Source organism: Pongo abelii, chromosome 6 (genome assembly GCF_028885655.2).
Source record: "Pongo abelii isolate AG06213 chromosome 6, NHGRI_mPonAbe1-v2.0_pri, whole genome shotgun sequence".
Classification (NCBI taxonomy): Eukaryota; Metazoa; Chordata; class Mammalia; order Primates; family Hominidae; genus Pongo; species Pongo abelii.
In genome coordinates, this window is record NC_071991.2 from 130208078 (window position 1) to 130225561 (window position 17484).

General features: G+C 35.2%; 1 protein-coding gene across 3 annotated transcripts in view; it reads right to left on the reverse strand.

Moving 5' to 3' along the window:
- Window positions 1-17484, reverse strand: part of CHCHD3 (coiled-coil-helix-coiled-coil-helix domain containing 3) — a 304023-nt gene that overhangs the window by 89282 nt on the left and 197257 nt on the right. Inside the window, exons 5-6 of one of the 3 annotated variants that reach the window (XM_054559825.2) lie at window positions 13649-13663; window positions 12150-12233 (exon numbers count right to left, since the gene is read on the reverse strand). The exons of 1 other annotated variant lie outside the window; for it this stretch is intronic. In XM_054559825.2, the coding sequence (XP_054415800.1) occupies window positions 12150-12233; window positions 13649-13663 (99 nt within the window). The remainder of the gene's footprint in view (window positions 1-12149; window positions 12234-13648; window positions 13664-17484) is intronic. One more of the 3 variants, XM_002818468.4, reaches the window with a different exon arrangement.

Consider the following 17484-nt stretch of genomic DNA (forward strand, 5'->3'; position numbering starts at 1 on the left):
ACTGTGTCACCCAGGCTGGAGTGCAGTGGCACGATCTCGGCTCACTGCAACCTCTGCCTCCCAGGTTCAAGTGATTCTCCTGCCTCAGCCTCTCGAATAGCTGGGACTACAGGCGCGTGCCGATGATGAATGTTTTAATGATGACGTTGATGGTACTGACACTGATATTAATATTTCTTTCCCAACAATCTTGGAACAAGGATATACACAATGCACGGTACCCAGGGGCACTCTGTCACTCAAAACCAGGTTTTGGGATAATATATGAAGTTGGGCATTCTATTTAGGTTAAAGATTGTGGATAAAATTGATATCATCATCATCATTATTCACCTTCTCCCCAGTCATGTAAAAGTAATGGATAAGAACATCACTTAGACAATAATTTAATTTATTTCAAAAGTTTGCTTGAGGAGTGGTAATTACACTGATGTTTAATTTTACATAAATAAGATATGTTGTTGCATTAATAGCAGAAGTTAGCATGACTGGAGCAAAAGGACCCTCACCTAAATTTCAGAAAACCTGCAGAATAAGGTCTAACTTGAGACAAGCTGCCCACTAAGCAACCTGGAAGATGCATCTCTAGGTTACATGGACATTTTTGACCCGCTGAAAATGCCTTCATCATTCATTCGACAAATATTTACCAAGCACCTGCTAAGTGCCAAGTACTGGTCTAGGTAATAGGGATACAGCAGGGAACAGACAAGGTCCCTGCTTTTATAGAGTTTATGCAAACACTACAAGTCACAAGGGGACAGTGTGGTGATCATGCCATTCTCTCTGAACTCCAGTTCTAAACGTTTTCTGAAGACAAATTAAATTACAGAGCATGTGATTACTGACCATCATCAAACTTATTCTCCAGATACAAAGGTGCACTTTCTACCCTATGTAAGTAAACCTTACTGCTTCCTCACAAAATAATAGCAAGTCCTATAGATTCTTTCTAGAGGGTCACAGAAACCTTGAGGCTCTGATGGAACAGAAGATGTTGATATCTCTTTCACTTGCTCCTTCAGCACCATATCTTGGCAACACTTGCGGGAAGATTTGTAAAGATCCACAGGGATAATTTATCCAATTTAATTACCTTCCTACTTCATTTCATAAAAGGGAAGAATATTCTGGTTCAGACTTTCCATTGGTGGCATTCTACTGAAACCTGCGCCTGGTTCTTCAGGCAAGTATGTACAACTCTTGGGTTAATGGGCATGGTGCTGAATCTTGACATGGGAAGATCAAGAAGAAACCCCACTACTCATTGCTCCCAATTCTGAGAAGCTTGGAATAATGCAAGCTTGAATCAATGGACACCTAAATACAAAAATTAGATACTATGGGCTACAGTTTTCTCAAAGACTCTTGGAAAGGGTGAGGATTAGGAAGAGAATTCAGAGTGAGAAAGAACACCCCATTCCAGAGCACCACACCTTTCGGACCCTGAGACAGCCTCTTCTCATTGGCCTATGCTTTTGGAACACGGAGCAAAGGGCAGCAATCCCAGGGTGCTTTCAGGTCCTCAGAAGCCCTCAGATTAGGAATTCCAACAGTGAAATTCTACGGCTACTCTACCTTAACATCCTAGGATGCAAGCTAAGAAGGACTAAAAAAAAATGTAGGTACTAGCATTATTCAGGGCACAGAAATATCAGGTGATATACTGGGATAAATTCACAGATATATCTCAGAACGATTCCATGTTTTGGGTATAATGCTGAAACACATCATGCAGCATCCTCATCCTGGAGGCTCTAAGTGTACATAACTTCTGAGAAGGCCTGTAGAAAAGAAATCTGTTCAGCTTCATGAAACCTAACATTCCTCAAAATTATTTGGCCATGGAACCCACCCCATTCCTGGACAAACACATTAATTTTAAAAAATTAATCCAAGGCTTATTATGTACCAGGCACTATCACAGTGATCAAAGGGGAATGAGTTCTGGTCTTCAAAGGAACTTACCTATTTAATGTTTATTTTCAGAAAGAACTACTTGAGGCAACCAACGTATTGGGGTCTTCATCTGATAATTTAACCTGATGGATCTCTCTAACCTACTAATTTTCCCCCCAAATCCCATGATCTTTAGATCTTGAAGGGACAAAGATAGTAAAAAGGTAGTGTTCTTCACAAAACACACAGCCTCCATGGGCCCACTGTGCCACTGTGTCAACTGAAAGCTCCGTGCCAGGTACCAATGGGCTTTTGTGCCATTTGTATTCATCATTATATTTTTGAATAGAGCCTGGCTCACTGTAGGAGATTAATAAATGTGTTTTTGAATGAGTGGTGAATGCCAAGGACTCCCCCTGGTCCCCAAAATTCTGATAAAAATGACCAAAGTTAAAATCCTATCTTAGTCTACACGGACAAATCGGATTTAGGTTCCCTTCATTAAATGCCAACCTTATGGTGCAAACCTGCTTTATATGCCAAATTCAGATGTGGGCACTTCTATTTGATGATGTTATGAGCTAATATTATTTGCAAACGTTTTAATGACCAAATATATCTTTTTAACTGAAGCTAAAGTGTTGAAACATAATCCCTTACAGAGGCACAGCTGTCTCATGGTCTGAACATAAAACTGGGATTGAAGAGCACTTTCTAACACAAGCACTGCAATTTCCTTTAAAAAATTTAATATTCATGTACTTTAATTTTTCAGTCAGTAAAATAGGAAAATACGCATTGGCTGGTCTGCCTAAATGAAGTACATTTGAAATTTATAAATAAACAAGATGTCAAGAAGCAAAACAATCACTAACTTTGAAATTGGATGTGAAGAAAATTCAAAGGATTTAGCCAATTTCAACCTCATACGCAGGAAATATAATGATTTCCTGGCTGTAATATTCTTATCAATAGCAAGAAAGGAGCTCAAAGAAAGTAAAGTGAGTAAATAATTGTTTTTCAAATAAAACAGCCTGCTGAGCCTTCCTAAAATGTAAAGAATCTTTAAAAGTGGAATTAATTTTCCCTCGATTTCACAATGCTTTATTTCTTACTTTGTCTTTACACATTCAAGTGGCATATCATTTTTTAAAACCATCAGGGTAAACAGAATCTAATTATTTTATTGTGTAGCCTTTCAAAAGGTAAAGGAAATGTGAAGAGTTGAGAAAGTATGCAACCCATATTGTTGGCATCTCAGCACTTATGATCATTACAAGCACTCACAAAAAAGCAATACTGGGCTTTAAAGTTGAACTGTATATTATCTCTTTCTCAGAGCCCTGGGGCTATCACTGCAAAGCACAGTAGTCCATTCTAAGCTCTGAATAAAGAAAAGGAAGAGATCATTAAATTATAATTTTCATGCACAATTGGTACAAGTATTTCCTACCAACAGGATTAATATGAAAGCAAGATCCCAGAATAAAGCTGCTCAGCAGAGAGGATGGCAGTTTAGTGTCTTGTAAATTTGATTTCACTGAAAGCCCTGACACATCATAATAGTGAAATCCTATTTACTGTAGCAAGCACGACGGATAATGCTATTTAATACCGCTGTACTGTATGCCATCAACTCACAGCTTTGTACTCCATGTTCTCATCTTACCTTAAGGTTAATACTTCTTGACAGCCTACATGGTAAATAGAGCCCCAAATTAAGTGCTGATCCCATGATTTGCAAATCTTTCCTCTAAAGTTAGACATAGAAAAACTGACTCCATTTAAAGGGATCATTTTACCTGGATGCACTTTTAACAGCTCACCCTAGAAAAAAAGTAAGTCTCATATCCCTAAAGCCAGATTTGAAAAGCAGCTCAAGGTTACCTAAACCACATTTCCCATTCGAAATTTCAGAGAGGTTAACAGAAAAGCCAATGCATTTTGAGTATTTGTTGAATAATGAATTAAGGATAAGACCCCCATATCTACTATACTGTATTGATTTTTTCCCCAGAGCACAAACTAGGGGAAAAAAAATCTTGCTTGCTACTTTTGGAATATCTGCAATAATAAACTTCCTTCAGGAAAGCAGGTAGAGTGTAAAATGGTTCCATCTTTGCACCTAAGTTATAAATGTGTCAATTATGTTAACAAAAGATATGTTGATACTGGGCCTTATTCATTTTTCTACAGAACAATTAACATTTAAGTGCATTTACTTAAACTATCATTACTTGTTGATGATAAAAAATTGAGAGTAACTCAATGTACCCAATCCAAGCCACTTTAATAAAACCTCTGTTGCTTGTGACATTACAATTAAAAGTGGTATAGGCTTCTATTAACTTCAACATCCAAACCTGTGGACTACAGAACCTCATCTCTGTTTGTGTAGCTCTCGGTAACTATAGAAACCACAGGGAATCTGCCCTGATCTCCACATGAATGAGGAAGCCAGTACAAAATTTCCCAGTGTCAAAGGAATAGTCTGTCTCTCTAGGTTGACAAGTGCAAACTAGTATAACCCACGTAGGCACATCTACCAGGAAGTTACATTTTTAACTATCATGTTAAATTTACTCTGTCACATTGCAGGGCCAAAATGAGTTAACCAGATCACCTAAAATCATTGGCAACTATTTAGAAAGCACGTCGCAGGGGGAAATCTCAAACGGTTTCTTAATCCCATAAACCAAGTTTAAGTTATCTCATCTCCAAAAAAGGACTGTTTATATTTTAGTATCTCAGATGTCAGTAGTCTAATTGTGAATCCATCCTGCATTAATCCCTTGAAAAGGTTGATCCAGCTTCAATCACGAAATATTTTACAATGACAGACTTCACCTGGTAGTAAAAATACATAATTTCTTCCCATAAGAAGCACTCTGGGCTGACAATAACCTGTTCCGTTGTCATTTCTCATTATTATCATTGTTGGCATTATTTTTTCCCCAAGCTTCACACAGAGGAGCACAGAAGCAAAGGTACTAATTGAGAAAGAAGAAGTCACACAATCGAAAGCCAATTAATCATACAGATGAGCCCAACACTTTATGATGCAATAAAAGACATGTCATCTGCCATAAGTGACAGACTTTTAAAAATTGCTCATTTGATGTAAGCATGACCTTAGAATTTAATTAGCAACTCTCCACAGGTGACAAACTAGTAATATACTTTTCTTCTTAGTGACAATTTATTTTTCACCATTCTCTTTGTATTATTCTCTTTTGCCCAGCTTATCTAATTCTCTCCCCCTCTTAATTCTGTGAGATTTCCTGCAGTCTGTATGCAAATTGCTGCTGAAATCCAGAGGTGTCTGAAAACTGAAAGCAATCCATGCCACACTGGCATTTATGATTCACCAGATAAGGGATTCAGGCGTGTCTAAGACAAAGTTTCTGCCTTCGCGAAACTTCTACTGGATGACTGGGAAGGCAGTCATGAACAAGTTAACAAATAATGAGTAAACTAATTATAGATCTGGAAGAGTGCTTTCAAACAAATAAATAGGTTGATATGACAGTTAGAGACAGGGTTCAGAAGTCTAGTTTCTGATAGTCATTAGGAAAGCCTAAAACTTGTAAGGGAGTCAGAGACAGCTATTCAGAGGTGGGAAACAGCATCCCAGGGAACAACAAAAGCAAGATCCTGACATGGGAAAGAATTTTGAAGGATGGTATACACTTAGCAGATCTTCAATATAGTAAGCATATGATGAATAACAGGTAATATGTTTATAGACAAGAAGGCATCTATTTGATTATATGCCATGGAAAACTAGCCTAATAAAATAAGTCTTCCATTTTTTACATACAGTACACAGAACAATATTTTAAGTGGCCCATCTTACAAACATATCTTCATATTTAAGAATGCAAATAAATTGTAAATGCAGTGGGGGGAGGTGTAGGGAGGAGTTCTCAAGGAACAAATGCATGCCACATCACTGGGTTACTCAACATTGTATTATACCTAACTAAATTTTCTGATTTCCCTCAGCTCCTCAAGCCAAGAGGGCTTCATGCTGAGCCAAACCCCATCATTCTTAGGAAAGCCAAGAGCCAAGTGGATTCCATAGAGCAAATCAATTCAAATTCATAATTGAGAAGTTATACATGCAAAACACATTATCAAAGAGCTCAAGTCTTCAACATGTCGTGGGGAGACAAGGACCTTCATCCTGGAAGACCCCTGGGAGACTGTGGCTTCTGCCCTCTATGACACGATAACCACGGTCCTACCCCTTGCTTCCCTCCCACAGGACCAATAGACTCCTGAAAAATACACATTTTCCTGAAGAACACACAACAATCCAGACTCCGATGAAATAACTATCAAAACACTTTGTCAAAAGTTTTAAAAAAAAAAAAGTTTGCTTTCTTTCCAGAAGATGAAAAGAGATGAAAAGATGGAAAGCAGTGTTATCAAAGTATGAGCAAGTGAATGAAGACCTCAAGAAGAAATTTTTAAGCTGCTTTAATGACTATAAATTTCTTATTTCAACGTGAAAGAAGCACAACTAGATATTAAAATAACTCAGGGGTATCATGCTGTAATCACTAGGTAATAAGACCTTACTCATTCTTTTTTGGTCAAATTTTCCCAGGAAATGTCAAATTCTGGGGAGAAAATTACGTGTTTTTGAATGCTTAACACTTTTACGTTATGAGGTAGCATTAATCAAATCATAACGTCAGGACCCAAAAAGTTGTATTAGAAGCTGGTAAGAGCTAACTTACCACCCAAAGAACTAACGCTACAATCAGCAGGATTTACATACAGAATGAACATCTTCAAGTTAGTACTAGACAGCAGCTAAATGCTTAAGCACGTAACCTGGCTCAAATCCAGATCTATCATATTTTGGCTGTATGTTCTTAGGTGAATTACTTTAAGCCTTCACCTAAACAATAGGGCGCACAGCCACACAGTGTTGTTGGTGAGTATAAAATGAGACAATCCATGCAAAGTGCCAATCACAATGCAAATGCTCAATAAATGTTATCATCAGCTATGTTAATAAGGATGCTATACACAATAACAAAATATTCAAAGTTAAACTTGACTTTCTCCCAGGATAGAATTAAATTATGAATTTAAATGGTTAGTGAAAAAGATATTAAACATTTGTGTGTATTTTAAAACTATAGACTAATTGCATAAACATAACTTCATAGTATAAGCTTAGAAAATCTAGGATTCATTCACTGTGCTATTTGTAGAAAATACAGAAATATGCAAGTTATGGAACCTCAAAAACAAAAGAAAAAAAGAGAAAGTACAGAAATAAGAAAATTAGCTCTGTGTCCTCAGCAGTGTACAAGATAAACACACATAACTAATCACAAGTATTATAAACAAAATGTGGCTATCATAAAGAGGTATAAAGCATTATGGACATATTTGTCAATTATACAACAAACAAAAATAAAGTTGGGAAAACAAAAAAAAAAACAGAATTCCCTGCAAGACTTGGAGACTACTTTGTAGAAACACTTAAGAACCTTCTCTCTGAAAGCTGTTCTCAACTTCCTCTCATCAAAACACCAACTAGGAATTAATACTATCTATGTCTCTTATACCAATAATCAGGAATTAATACTCTCTAAGTATCTTTCAATTAGGCAAAACGCCTAAATGTGATATCTCTAATGTTCACAGAGATGCCATTGATAACTTAGCAACATTTGAGTATGAAATAAGGACTTAAAAAATCTTTTCAAATGGCTTTGACCTTCTCTCTCAGTAAAGTGTCGCTGCTTTTGAAAACTCATTCTAAAAAGGGTGAAATCAGTGTCCAGTTAAATTACACTTATTACTCCTAACAAGTTAGTGAAAGAAGAAAATTATCTCAGACTCCTGGGTGGAGTGGCCAATATAAATACCTGGGTGGAGGGAGTTCCATTCACACATGGGAATTATCTAATTAACAAGCAGTTTATTGAAATAGATCCAAGAGGCAAATCAAGCTGTATTACAGAACTAAATGTACTTCACATGTTTAGTGCACTTTGATTCATACTCTCAAAAGAAATTTGCATCAAGCCAATATAAATGAATAGTTCAAGTCATCAAAAAGTGACAACGTGTACAATTGCTGTGTTAATCTAGTTGATGCGCAGATGGTAAGGTTATCTCAGGAATCTCCCTCAGAATGATTCTGTAAAAGACTTGTTGATGCCACATCCCTCTCCATTAATGATACACCATCTGGTATCTACTTTATAGTTTCATCACTTCATTTAGTTAAAAGAGGAAAAGAGATGTGCTTATGTCCACTTTTAAACCACAGGCAACCTGGATTTCCTAGTAAGATGATTCTGCAAGTATATTAATATTAGAATCATTATTTCTTACAATACGAATTAATGGATTCAGCACTTTCACACTAATACAAAAGTGTGTGCAGAATTCTTAATAGAAATAGACATTGTAATTTTCACTGCCATCACAATACAAAAGAAAATCCCTTTACAATCGTTTGCATTATGCCTAGAAAATACTTCATCATTAGAGACCTAAATGTCTTTCACATATTCCTGGAAGAAATCCAAAGTGACAAAATTCAACTTGGGTACTTTGAGAATGACAGTAACACACAAAAACAGGATTGTACATAAATGGGCAAAAGATACAAGGAAGCTGAATAATATTAATTCTATGATTATCATTACCTTATATACAATGGAAAGTAAGCAGATATTCTTTCATGGCAACAGCTGATATTTGTTAAGTCCTTTCCAGCTTTCAAGGGGCTTTTACACACTCATCTGATCTACCCCAATCACTATGAAGATGAGCAAGGAACAGAGTATATCCCCATTTTGCAGATAAAGAACCAGACACCCCAAGGGATTAGGTGAATTGCCGAACAGCCAGATGACAAAAGCATACCTTCTGACTCCTTGTCTAACATTCTTTCTTTTACTTAAGGTGGAGTTATCGAGTATTAAGTAACAGCAGTGTATATATTCCACCTTAGCATTCTAAGCTCACTGGTGCTTCTCAGATTTCAGTTTCAACTGTAGGATGACCACTTCCCAGGCTCATCTTCAAAAAGGAAAACAATATATTCTGCCCATATATTCATATTCAAATATGATTTGATCTTATCATATCTTGTCTATCTAATCTACCACTTGTTCTACTTGATGCCAAAAAGCCTAACAGTTTATTTGTTGAGCAGATAAGTTCAATCTGCCGGAAACAAATCCTCTCAGACGCTTGTACCAATCAAATTAGTGAGTCTATGAGAAATGGGAGAATATTTTTCAGTGCCTTTTCTTGAACTTGACAATAATTAAAGTCAAGTTTATAAGGTACCTAACATAGTAAAACCTCATGGCAAAGAAAACTGTCATTGGATGAGGAAAAGCAGGTGCCAGGTATATCACCTCAAAAACTTTCACTTTCACTCATTTAACATTTACTAACTCTGATATGGTTTGCCTCTGTGTCCGCACCCAAATCTCATCTTGAATTGTGATACCCACATGTTGAGGGAGGGACCTGGTGGGAGGTAACTGGATCACGGGTGTCATTTCCCCAGGCTGTTCTTGTGATAAGTGAGAGAGTTCTCAGATCTGATGGTTTAAAAGTAGTTTCCCCTGCACGCTCTCTCTCTCTCCTGCCACTGTGTGAAAAAAGGCGCCTGCTTCCCTTTCACTTTCTGCCATAATTGTAAGTTTCCTGAGGCCTCCCTAGCCATGGAGAACTGTGTGTCAATTAAACTTCTTCCCTTCATAAATTATCCAGTCTCAAGCAGCTCATTACAGCAGTGAGAAAACAGACTAATACAAACTCTAAGCCATGTACAATGCTCTAGGTATAGAAGTAAAACAACTAGTGGGTGAATGGTTACTCTGAGCTACACACTATTACAGGTGTTTAATGAGTATTAGCTCATTTAACAAATTAGTGAGGTAAGTACTATTAAATCATCACTTAATATATGAAACAACTGAGAGGAAAAATAAGATGCTCCACGTTACACAGCAGGGAAATGCCAGGTCAGAAATTTGAATCCAAGGCATCTGACATCAGAGCCTTGTGCTCTAAATCAAGAGTTCTGCCCACTACAACGAGGGAGCCAAATCAAACCCAGTACCTGTTTTTGGTTGTACATTTTTAAATGGTTGGAAAAAAATTTAAGCAAAATTTTGTGATGTGTGAAAACCACATGAACTTCATACTTCAGGGTCCTTCAATTAGAACAGAGCCACACTCATTCATTTACAGTTGGCTTTCTCTGATTCCACATTACAAAGGCAGAGTTGGGGAGCTGCACAGAAACCAAATGTGGTGTGCAAAGCCTAAAATATTTACTATCCGGCCCTTTACAGGAAAAATTACTGGCATTCTCTAAACCATTTCACTTTATGCCTATTCAACATCTCTACTTCAGTGTCTTAAGTGTCCTAAGCTTAACATATCCATAATCAAACTCCTGATTTCCTCTATCACCAACATCCCAATCCGTATCTTAAGAATCTTCCCCTGTGGAAAAACCTTCTAGTTATAAAAGCCATAAACCTAGAGTTTATTCTTTCTTCACTCATGTTCAAAGCCATCAGCAAATCTGGTCAGCTCTACCTTTAAAATACCGAACCACATTTCATTACTTCCCCTGCCGGCACTCAGACCCACACCAGTCATCCCTTTTCCGAATTACTGCCATAATTTCTTACTAATTCTCTGTTGCTTCAACTCTTGCCCAAGACAGCAGCCAGAGGTCTCATCTGCTCCCAAACCCCCCAGCCTTCTCAAACATGCCAAGTTCATGCCTGCTTCACGGTTTTGGCAATGGCTTGCTTCCCTATTACCATAGGCCTCTTCCCAAATGTCATCTCAACAGAGTTCTTCCCTCTCTACCCAACTCCACGCCTAAACCCCAGCCCTGGGAATCTCTTTTCCCATTTTTTTCCTCCCGAAATTATCATAACCTGCCATACAATATGTATTCTGGTTTTAATTGAATTTAAGCTCCATGAAGACGGATGTTTACCTCATTTTCTTCACTAGTACATAGCTGCTGGCACAAGACCAGGGTGCTTAAGTAAATATCTGCTAAATGAATGAGAAAATGCTTCCTACATTCAAGAGGTACTCAGTTCGGTAACATATGGAGACAGCAAACACATTTAACATATACATAACTGTACTGAGTGAGGGTTAATAGTGTATTTCTTATTTTTTCCTATTTTCTTATCAAATAACATTTTCAACAAATAAAGTTTTGAGGATTTCATTCAAAAGAAAGAGCTCACTCTGCAACCTCATGGTCTATGTATGAAATTAATCTAGATAACCAATCTACCTTATTGAAAAGGGCACTGATAAGGTGCTCAAACTCCCATTCTTAAACTCACTGCCTTCTTTTGTCCATCTCTGTCCAATTCTAGACCCATGCTGACTTGATGCCCTATCTGTTTTCCTTCTCCTAACTCGTGTTTAACTTCTACTATTCAGCTCCTATCTACCTCTCCTGAAGGAGACATTCATTTCTAAACTACAAATGCAGTGAAACTGAGTTTTCAGAAAGAAGACATATCCTGCCAGGTGCAGTGGCTCATGCCTGTAATCCTAGCACTTTGGGAGGCTGAGGGAGGCAGATGACTTGAAGCCAGGAGTTCGAGACCAGCATGGCCAACATGGTGAAACCCTATCTCTAATAAAAATACAAAAATCAGCCAGACATGGTGGTGCACGCCTGTAATTCCAGCTACTCAGGAGGCTAAGGCATAAGAATCGCTTGAACCCGGTAGGTGGAGGTTGCAGTGAACCAAGATCACGCCACTACACTCCAGTCTGGGCGACAGAGTGAGATTCCATCTCAAAAAGAAAAAAGCCAAAAAAGAAAAGATAAAAGAAGATAAATATATTCTTTAAAACACTACCATTTTTAAGAGTGTACTAAAGTTTAGTCAATGTTTGGGGGAGATAAGAGTAGCAGTGTACTGTCTGATCTGGAGGCAATGTAGATTCTAAACATATAAGAAAAGTATTTGCGGTAGGTCCCAAGTGGTAAAACGCATCAGTGAACAAATAACACAACCATTCCAAAGTGACCAAAGGAAAAATGACATTGTTACAGAGGATGAACTAACTACCTGCTTTGCTTCTTCACTTCCTGGCCACTTTACAACCAGGAAAAGCAGTTGAAGGTCTAATTTATTAATTTTTAAATAAATATACAAGAAAGCAGCAGATGTGGTAATAGAATCAATGACAAAAAATAGTCATACCCTCTCCTCCAGTCTAGCCAGCTGTTCTTTGTAGAATGCATCCTGCTTCTTTAGCACTCGGTCTTTCTCTTCCAGCTGCCTAGCCTAAAAAAAGAAATGAGGAATATACTATATCAAGAAAAAGCAGCAACAGCAAAGCAAAAGTCAAGAATAAATTGCATTAGAAATAAGAATACAAATCTGAAGATTTTTGCAATCTATTAGGTCTCTGCCATAGAAAAACATTAAGATGATGATTGCTGTATTTAAATGTAAAGAATAAGTCTGCATTGTATTTTTTTCCACTGTAACAGCTGTGTCCTATTTTGTCCAAATATATTTGGAAACGTCAGAATACAGCACATAACAGACTTTTACTTAACTTCCCTGTCAAAGAGTAATTTCAAGGATTAATATTTTGTACAACTAAACTTTAATTTTATCCTGGGCATAAGACACATGGCTCTTTTTTGAACAAAAAAGTAATGCCTAAATAACATTTTGTGCATAAATCTTGTGTTTAAGAACAGTTAATTACCTGCAAATAAATAATACACATTGTTCTATTTCCCTTTAGGTAAAGAATTAATTGTTATGGAAGAGTGGAAACAAAAACTACTATAATTGTTTATTTCAATAATTCAAAATAATCATAATAAATAACAATATTTAAAAGTAATTTTAAAAGTTTTAGTTATTGCACTTTCAATTTACAAGATTTTTTAAAATAAAATCAAAACAAGTAAAATATTTTTGGTTCTTTAAAAAATGATGAAGATGGCTACTTATGGATATTTTTCAAGATTTGTAAAAAAAAATGCATTTCTTAAACTAATGTTAGTATCTTGAATATTATGTTTAATTGGCCTTTATCTCTGAGGGATGAGACTTTCCTATATCACTAAGTTAGATTTTGCTTCCAGCATATTTTTTGCTCAGTGAATGCTGAATATATGCCTGACTACAACTTATAAGAAAGTGTGTGTGTGTGTATATATATGTATATATGTATATATAAACACATATACACACACACTACATATAGATATATATATAGATATATATACACACACACTATATATAGATATATATCTATATATACACTATATCTATATCTATATATATACTATATATATACACTTTACATATTAAAAGTAATATATATACTTTGTTTATATATATTAAAAGATACACAAATATATATATTAAAAGATATATAGATGTATATATAGTGTGTGTATCTTTTAATATATATATTTGTGTATCTTTTAATATATATAAACAAAGTATATATATTACTTTTAATATGTAAAATGTATATTTTTTTAATTGTATGCATCCAGCCATCCATTAACAAGTATATATTTAGGCATTCCCATCCTTGTGCTATTTCACCAAAATTCTTTTGCTAAATGATCAAGTATTGCCTGTTTCAGATGTCAAGGTGCCTGTCTACTCAACTATCTGCTTAGTTTAGGTGAACTACTTGCACATTTATAGGTTATTGTTTTGCTACTTACTTTGTCTTCGATATCCTGCAGCATGTTAAAAATAAAATAAACAGTTATTTAACAACGTAAGTACTGTTTTTTCCTAATTTCACACACACAAAAAATCTGATGGATAATATTTAAAATGCAAGCCAAAGAAGGTAATGGGGAAAAAATAAAAAGGAAATGCTTAACTTGAGACACATTTTAATGTCACTATGCTGTTACAGTTTGAATAGAAGATTTCAATGAAAAGTACATGCTGCTTGGAAGCATATGAATAAATAAAAACAAATACAATGTTAAGATTAGATTAAAGTACATTCATATACAAGTATATAATCTATGGCTCCCTGGTACAACACAGTAAAAATTTTATTAGACTGTTAGGAATATGAAACAAAAAGTAAATGAATTTCAATATACATGTAGTAATATACATGACTACATAATCTAAAGAGAAAAGACCTCTCTAAATTCAACATAAAAACCCAAAATATAAATAAAGAAAATGAAAAAGAATAGACTCATAAGAAACTCCATAAAACAAAAGCATTATAAAATCAAAAGAAGAAACAAGTAACAAAAACAGGAAAAGAAATCCCAACATGTAACAGAGAGTTAATGTTATCAACATATAGCGCACTGAAAAAAGAAGCCTCATCCCCCACTCTTCTCCCCACCAAAAAACAACAAAAGAAATATACACAAATAATATAAACTAGAAATTAACACACAAAAAATACAAATAATAAACACATGAAAAAAATCCAACCCCACAGCGAATCAGATAACACAAATTAAGGTAATATGGTGTCATTATTCATCTACCAATTAACAGAAATGTAAAATAAAAATAAAATAAAAATAAAAAAATATTGGCAAGGATATAAGAAAACAGGCTCTCCTATACACTGCTAGTCAGAATATAAATTGGTGTACCCATTTTATAAATCAACTGGATAAAATTAACAAGTCTTTAAAATGTGCATATGCACTGAGATCTAAAAACTCTACTTATGGTACTTTTCTCAAGTACTATATGCAAAGATGTTCATTATAGGGTTGTTTAAACTTCATTACAAGGTTGTTTAGAATTGCAGAGAAACAAAAACAAACCAATCCAATGGCTAAATGAAATATGTACTCAAAGTATACCACTTAAAAAAGAGAAAAGAAAAAAGCTATATAAACCAAAAGGCAGTATAACCTCTTTTTTTGTAGGGAAGATGAAGAGAAAAAACAGAAAAACAAAAACAAACAAAAAAACCAGAAGGATATTTTACAAAATGTCAACAGAGGTTACAGCAGACTGGTAGACTTATGGGCAGTATCTATTTCCTTATTTTTGCTTCTTTATATGTTCAGAATTAAAAACAAACATACTTTATAGTCAAGGGGCAAAAGGAAGAAATTTTTTAAGGTGAGGAAATGAATATGTTTCTTGATTGTGGTGGTGGTTATATAATTACATGCACTTGTTAAAACTCATAGAACTGTATATCAGAAAGAATGAATTTAACTACATAAATTTTAAAAATGAATATCAATTAAGCATACTAAAATTTGTAATAATAACTATAAATGTGTGAATGTGTGTATAAAGCATTATTATCATTAATCTTTTTATGTGGCCAATTTCACTTCCAGGCATTCAATCCTAGCAAATACTAAAATATAAGAGTATTTACATCTAAGAAAATGCAACCAGCATTATTTAAAGCAACAACTAAGAGTGAACAATAGATGTTTGGGTAAATAAGATAAAATCTGACAATAGGATATTGATTATAAAGATTTTGATCCAGCCATATAATCAAACAGTAAGAGTCCTTGAAAGCTGATATCTTAACAGAAAATTAATTTTTTAAAACTCAAAATATTAAATGAGAAAAAAACACGTCATAAAATAACATGTGCCCTAATTTCCTAATTGTGCATGAGAAATGGGGGAGGGAGAAGCAGAAGGGAGGGACGGAGAAGGTTCAGTACTTGTTTATATGGACATGGAAAAAAGTGTAAAGTATGGTAAGATGTTATAGCAGTTATTATATATGTAGTAGGATATATTATTTGGACTGTTTCTTATTTCCTATAATGAACAGTTATTACTTCTGTAATCAGAAAAAAATCTTTTAAAAATCAATATTCCATATGTTTACACTTGACTATGAGATGGAAATGTAGCATTGAGGGCATCTAAAAGAGTGAACTATTAAATAATTATATTAACAATTCAAAAAATTTAACAACTTGAACAGTTATAGAAAGCATGGAAATTGTATTACCTACTAAATCCTGAATGTATCAGCACCTGGTTTTCTCCCCCATTCAATGTATGGCATTATCTACCCTGGCTATTAAAACACTCATACTAGGTAATGTTCCCTTTGTTCACACAGTGAGATTTTTTAAAATGCAAATAAATCATAATGGATATTCCATTATCATTATTTAGAAAACATTAAGAGAATTCAACACTTGAGCCTGCTGAGGACACCGCATCAATCAACAAATTTAATTTTGAAGAGCTGATTACAACCTAAATAAAGGATGTACAGATATATGCTCAATCACTTTTCTAAGATATGATCCTTGAAAAAGTTTAAAATAACATGTCCAAAGCTCAGATGTGTACACTAAAGACCAAAGAGGGCAATATTTCCTAAGACCCAACACCACCAAGTTATAGGCCAGCAGCACACATCTTTCCCTGGACTGCAAACAGAATCAATAGTTTGAGATCCACTGGGAAGAATAACAAAGTAAGAAACATGGCCACAACACTTTAATAGCACATTGCTTTGAAACAGTTAATATGATGCTAGGAGGAAAAGTCACACGATATGAATCCTGAAACTTAAATAAGCCTAGAATACGTTGACTAAGCTAATAGCTGCTGAGGATGGAGAGTCACATTCAACTTTAAAAAAGTAGTAAACCTACTGCAAGGAAATGAAACTCTGTAGAGCTCTCTAACAGAGAATCATTGTAAATGAACAAATAAAAACAAAGAGGATTACAACATTATTTATTGATATAGAACCATATCTTGGGAAAAAATAATATAAAACATTTTTCCCCATCTACTATTTGCTATTTCTAGAAGAAATATGTATTGAATAGTTTTCAGATCTTGCCAGATTTGGGATAACGTAACTGGGCTGAAAAATGTGACACAATGTACTTAAGTGGATCATTATGGAAAACTAGAATATCCTATAATGCAAGAGAAACAAAGAAAATATGGAAATCAAGTTTAAGGAACCCAACACAAACATTTTGATGTCTTAACTTGGTATTGATAGCTAGATTACAAGTGAAGTACATACGTTTACTTCCTTAAAGACTTGTCTCTTTTCAGAATGGACTTGAAGGGGCTTTACAACAAAGGGTATAATAAAGTTTATACAAGAGAAAACTGGGATTATGAATATAACATACTGCGCTGATAGAAACTTCACCTTCTCATGAATAGTCCAGGCTAAATCTTCATAGCACAAACTTTTCGGCATTACTACGCCCTTTTAGCCCTGGTTGCTCCTGGGGACTCAGGTGTGGCATCAACTGCATGACATTGGGAACTCGGTGACATCACAATCACTTAGCACAGATAATGTATTGTTACTTTGTGTATCAAGCACAAGGAATTTTAAGGCAAGGTTCTGTGCTATGGGCAAAGCTTGTATATTTTAAGTGACAAAGTTCCTTGAAATGTCAGTATTCAATTTTTAATAGCTCAGGGTAAAAAACAAAGCAGGTACCTACTCAACTTTCCATGAGATAACACTATGAAGCCAGAGATTACTAGGATTTAGAAAAGGCAACAACTCTCTTAACAATATAAGCAGGACATCCCTGTAACT